Source organism: Aegilops tauschii, chromosome 7, assembly GCF_002575655.3.
Source record: "Aegilops tauschii subsp. strangulata cultivar AL8/78 chromosome 7, Aet v6.0, whole genome shotgun sequence".
NCBI classification, from domain to species: Eukaryota; Viridiplantae; Streptophyta; class Magnoliopsida; order Poales; family Poaceae; genus Aegilops; species Aegilops tauschii.
This window is the reverse complement of record NC_053041.3, coordinates 22,253,268-22,258,763: the sequence shown is the minus strand read 5'-3', so window position 1 is coordinate 22,258,763 and position 5,496 is coordinate 22,253,268. Positions and strand designations below refer to the sequence as shown.

The 5,496-nt window shown below is 43.5% G+C and overlaps 1 protein-coding gene across 2 annotated transcripts; it reads left to right on the top strand.

Annotated features, from left to right (window-relative positions):
• Positions 1–1,428: 1,428 nt before the first annotated feature.
• On the top strand, positions 1,429–3,626 carry LOC109763021 (daphnetin O-methyltransferase 1). 2 transcript variants are annotated; one of them, XM_073505138.1, is made up of 3 exons: positions 1,431–1,570; positions 1,613–2,283; positions 3,040–3,626. In XM_073505138.1, exons 1-3 carry the CDS (start codon positions 1,486–1,488, stop codon positions 3,334–3,336), a joined length of 1,053 nt encoding a protein of 350 aa, XP_073361239.1. In that variant the 5' UTR covers positions 1,431–1,485; the 3' UTR covers positions 3,337–3,626. The 2 variants fall into 2 exon arrangements, with proteins under 2 accessions (XP_020177482.1, XP_073361239.1); XM_020321893.3 differs by having other exon boundaries at positions 1,429–2,283.
• Positions 3,627–5,496: the final 1,870 nt, after the last annotated feature.

The window sequence follows — 5,496 nt, the reverse complement described above, 5'->3', positions numbered from 1 at the left end:
ATTTTGATCACGAGGAATCCATGTGTCCACATCCATCCAAAGAACTGTGCCTGTGTGCACATATATGAATGCGAAGGTTTCATGTTACGCCAATTTGAACTTGCTCGGTCTGTTCAATTGCGGCCTCCGGTATCATAGCCGAGACAGCGACGGGTTCTCCACCCATACGGGGATGGAGCGACAGAAGTACAGAGGTGCCACATGACATCTCCGATTGCGGCGGCCGGCTTATATGTAAGTCGGGTACCCATGAAATGACACTCAGCTTACAAGGCCTAATCCAGTTCAAATGAAGCCGACTACTCTAAGCCGTCTTACACTCCGCGAAGGTTAAATTGGGCTTCGCCAAGTATGTCTTATACTCGGCTTCATTTATATTTCCTGCAGTGATAGATAAATGCAACATCCTGAGCAGTACAGTAGCAAACCCACTTGCACCAAACTAAACTTATATACATACATACAGAGAGCTAAAGAAAATTACTTTGATAGAACATCCATCGATCCACGGGAAAAGCTATTTTTTTTACTGTAAAAGGAAAAGCTATATTACCAGTATATATTCTTAATCATCTCTTTTCAACAATTCCAGCTACCAAGCACCTGCGATAGTTGACAAGTATGGTGGAAATCTGAGATTGGCATGTACTAACACTTTCCTCAAATTCAAATATCTCGAGAGACTGAAATTCAGTGTTGATTTACCATAACACAAACAGGATGTTTGCTTACTTTGGAATGTTGCATGGACAGCTAGTTAATGCTGACCCGAGATAGGATTGCCGGCAACTTGAGATGATTTATATGGAAGTGTTTCTAGATTCTTCCTCCCTTTTTCTCTGAACGAAAAGAATCCAACTCTAATCAATGAACTAAAACTTGTACCATTCTTCCTTTCTCAGAAGTCTGCTAATGACGAGGAGCCGCAGAAAACATATCTTCCGGGATGACCTGTAAGATTACAAGAGTGTCTGGCAACTGCACAGGGATAAATAATATCACCGTAACTAATACTACTAATAATAAGATGCAGGGACCATAAATCTAACAAAGGTTGCTAGCTAAATCATAGGAATAACGAAGGGCGGCAATCACATGTGTCATGAGTGTCTGAGCAACATCACGAGTTCCAAACCCAGTAGCAAACTTTGTGAGACTGCATATTTACTGTTTACAACTATATATGCAAACTTTTAAATTGGCTATGGATGACATGTTCACAAGACATAGCCAACAATTGACTATTATTCGTGTTCGCTTTTACGATACTTCCACTATGAGATGTCTTGGTTACTCTTCAGCAGACAAGCGGAATGTAAGTCTTCCCGTATACGATGCTCTACCCTATGTCCCTATCAACCTCGTGTTCCACGAGAACTAAAAGACATACAGTTATATGTATACGTTAGTCCCCCCCTATATAATTAGCACAAGTGCAGGAGCACAACACAGCAGCACCGAGGTCTGAGAGAGAGATAGACGATCATGGCAGCTCAGACCGAGAAGATGGCCGTCCCCACCGACGCTGAGCTGCTCAAGGCGCAGGCCGACCTATGGCGCCACACCCTGTGCTACCTCACGCCCATGGCGCTCCGGTGCGCGGTCGAGCTAGGCATCCCCACGGCCATCCACGGCCTCGGCGGCACCGCGTCGCCCACCGACCTGATCGCCGCGCTGTCCCTGCCCCCGTCCAAGCTGTCGCTCCTCGGCCGCCTTCTGTATCAGCTGGCCACGGCGGGCGTCTTCGACACCCCGGACGCGGGGACGACGTACCGCCTCAACCCGATATCGTACCTCCTGGTGGACGGCGTCCACATCGACGGCGACGCCTGCCAGACGGCCATCGTGCGTGTGGCCTCCTCGCGGTACTACGTGGAGGCGGCATTCGGGCTGGCGGACTGGTTCAGGAAGGACTTTGACGGGCCGGTGCCTTCACCGTTCGAGGACTTGCACGGCGCGACCATCTTCGACGACAGCATGGCGCTCCTCGACCCGGAGATGGATAAACTGGTCCATGAGGCCAAGGCTTCCCATAACCATATGGGGATCGGTCTTGTGCTCCGGCAGTGCCATGACCTGTTCCAGGGACTTGAATCTCTGACTGACTTGTGTGGTGGTGACGGCACGACGGCGAGGGCCATCGTTAGGGCCTATCCGCAGATCAAGTGCACTGTGCTGGACCTGCCAAAGGTCATCGACAAAGCTCCGACTGAAGGTGTGGTTAAGTATGTTGCTGGTGACATCTTCCACGTCGTCCCACCTGCTCAAGCTGTGTTGCTCAAGGTATTTATGAATGTGCCATCTTCCATCTCGTCCCACATGCTCATATATTAGGTTTTTCTTAAGTTACACATTTTAAAGTTTGGCCAAACTTATAGAAAAATATATTAAATTTATAATACCAAATCAGTATTATTAGATATATCATGTTCTACCTCCGTAAACTAATATTAGACATTTTAGATCATTAAAATAGTGATCGAAAACGTCTTATATTAGTGTACAGAGGGAGTAGATATTTTCATATTGTACTTATTTGGTGTTGTAAACGTTGATATATTTTATATGAATTTTATTAAACTGTTTACAAAGTTTGATTCAAAGACAAATCTAATATGTGAAGTAGACAAAGAAACAGAGGGACTACTAGTTAACTTGGTCGAGTTTGAGTCATATTAGGACTTACGTAGCTGGTCGTAAGCGAACGAACGTTCTCCATGTAGTCATGCATGTAGCACAATCCAGTATATGTCATTGGATTTGGTTTCTAGTCGCACGCTCGCAAGATTGTGATGGGGGTGCATGATATCAACAGGCAACATGGAATCTTGCAACGACCATTGCACGATAAAGCCGCCATGTCGTTGTGGCCTCCAATGTTTAGTGTTTCATGCGTGTGTTCATGATCCATGGGTGAAACCCAATAGAGAACGCCGACCAAAAATGATTAGTTGTTCTGTTTGAAGTAACAATTTGATTCAATTCATATTTTCTTGCTAGTTTTGATTAACCTTACAGAAGTTTATCCGTGCATGGTAGTCTGTCCTGCACTTGTGGAGCGACGAGGATTGCATCAAGATCTTGGCACAATGCAAGAAGGCCATTCCTCCCCGAGGCGCAGGAGGAAAAGTCATTGTGATAGATATTGTCCTTAGCTCGGCTTCGGGGCTGATGCTGGAAACCCATCACCTGGTGGATATGTTGAAGCTGGTGATGACGAGAGGCCGGCAGCGGGATGAAAAGGACTGGAGCGACATCTTCATGAAAGCAGGTTTCAGCGAATATAAGATTTTCAAGAAAGTTGGAGCTCGAGCTGTCATTGAGGTCTACCCGTAAGGTTGTGCTCCCAAATGCTCTAATATATGTTGTGGATTGTTGTGTGCTCCAAGGATATATAAATAATTGAGTGCCTTATAATTTTCCGAAGGGAGGTCTCGCGGGTCATAAAATAGCAAGACTATTATGTTTTGTTACCTTATGATACTCGTGCAACTTTCTTTTGGAAAAGTATTATATATGCACTCATAGTGCTTTTCATACGATACAATGTACAATTGCCTACCATAAGATTATGTTGGAAATATGCCCTAGAGGCAATAATATTGTATTATTTATTTTCACTTTTATAATTAAGAGTTCATATTCTATGCTATAACTGCTATGATCTTGAAATATGTGATTCGGTGGAAACTCATAAGCGTGCATGTGTGGAAGGACAAACAGTAAAAGCTGATTCCTAGTCTCGCCCTAGGAATAGCTCAAGTATTATATGTTGATCATGTTTTCCGGATCTTGGGATATCGTTAAGTGTAACAAGTCCCAAAACAACATTGAGAGTATGACGTTAGAAGAACGATCATATTGAATTGTGTCACAAGTCTATTGATATACCACAGAGAGTTAACGTATGCTTTAGTTTCTTAGACCATGAGAGTATCGTAGCCGCTTCTTACCGAACGATGAACTTTGAGATGCTCAAACGTTAGCTGTAACACGGTTATCATAAGGAGAACTTATAGGTTCCTTGGTAAGTTTGACAAGGGGTTGGATAGCTCAAGAGTGTGATTTCCTCCTCCAACAATGAAGAGATATTCTTAGGGCCCTCTCGATATGATGACACCCACCATCGTCTGGTCAGACACAAGTGACTAGGTAACAACGATGCCGGAACATGTCAACGAGAAAGAAGAACAAAACTGATAATGAGTAGACTGGTATAGTGAGCATGAGAATGACTCAAGAGAATACAGATACATCTCACCCCGGGTTTTATAAGGCATCGTGAAGCAAAGGGAATAGCATATGATAACCAAAGGTTCACTCGCATATCATTCGTGTATTCATAGGTTTCAATACGAATGTCCACGGTTTCATTATTGATCATTGAGCGAAAGGGAGTTTCCTTCATATCTATATTTTACTGAACCTACAGGGTCACATGCTTAAGGGAATAACGATCTTTTGAGTGTTAGTGGAGTGAGAGTTATGAGAAAATATTCTCGGAATAGTTTCGGGACACAAGTTCTAGTTATGTCTAATCCTCATAATAGAGAAGCACCGTGAGGTTCTCTTCTCCCTCGTCTAATTCTCCGACGACGATTAGCACTGGACGGCGAAGCGCTGCCGGATCGTGAATCCTGAATGCCTGCAATCCGTAGAGAGTCCATGCTTTCGGTCTCCGGTTCGAGGGACCGTTCGTGAACGGTTCGAGGGACTTCATCAACGATCTACACCAAGTGTTCTTCCACTGTAACTCGAGGTTGGTAATGATCCGATCTAAACCTCTTATGCATCTTAATAGTGTTCATGGGATCATGATCTTATAATTTTTTGTTTTCTACTATGTTTTCCAACAGATTACACCTTATACTTTTTGTCGTAACCTTGCCAAGTTGATTATATAGATATATATAACTAGTGTAAACCTGGAGATCTCATATTGTAGCCATATAATTGTCGTTCATAATGCGTTATGGTACAAGTTTACTTTGGCTGCCGGCAACTGGCCATCAACTCAAGTGATTAATCATGGATAGAACTTGTATATTTGCACTCTCTCTCATTTTCATTTTGTTGATTTGGAGTTCATACTGGGAAAATAGTCATTTCCATGAAACCGACAACAACAAAACAACCTTCATAAGCTGCGCAAAATGTCATTACATCACATCTTATTTAAATAAAATGAGCATGAATTACTCACAAACCATACACCATTAGTGTTATGACCGGCACATTAGGGGTTTAGCCCAGTGGGTTGTGGCCCAAGTTATCTTATCATTACTAGCAAAAGAGCCCGTGCGTTGCAACGGGAGAGAAAACATAACACACGCTCTTAACTCAACAACCATCACTCAAGACCACAGTAGGTCCATCTCCTTTATTTTTGCAAGGCATCATATTTGTGTTGCCGCTTATCCTCCTTCTCACCCTCGTCGGCGATGGCCTCGGTGTTCATACAAAATAACAAAAACGTGTGTTGAATATGGTTAATCC

Coding starts and splice junctions, on each gene's coding strand:
- LOC109763021 (XM_020321893.3), top strand. CDS start 1,486: ATGGCAGCTCAGACCGAGAAGATGGCCGTCCCCACCGACGCTGAGCTG. Junction 2,284..3,039: donor CTCAAGCTGTGTTGCTCAAG/GTATTTATGAAT, acceptor CGTGCATGGTAG/TCTGTCCTGCACTTGTGGAG.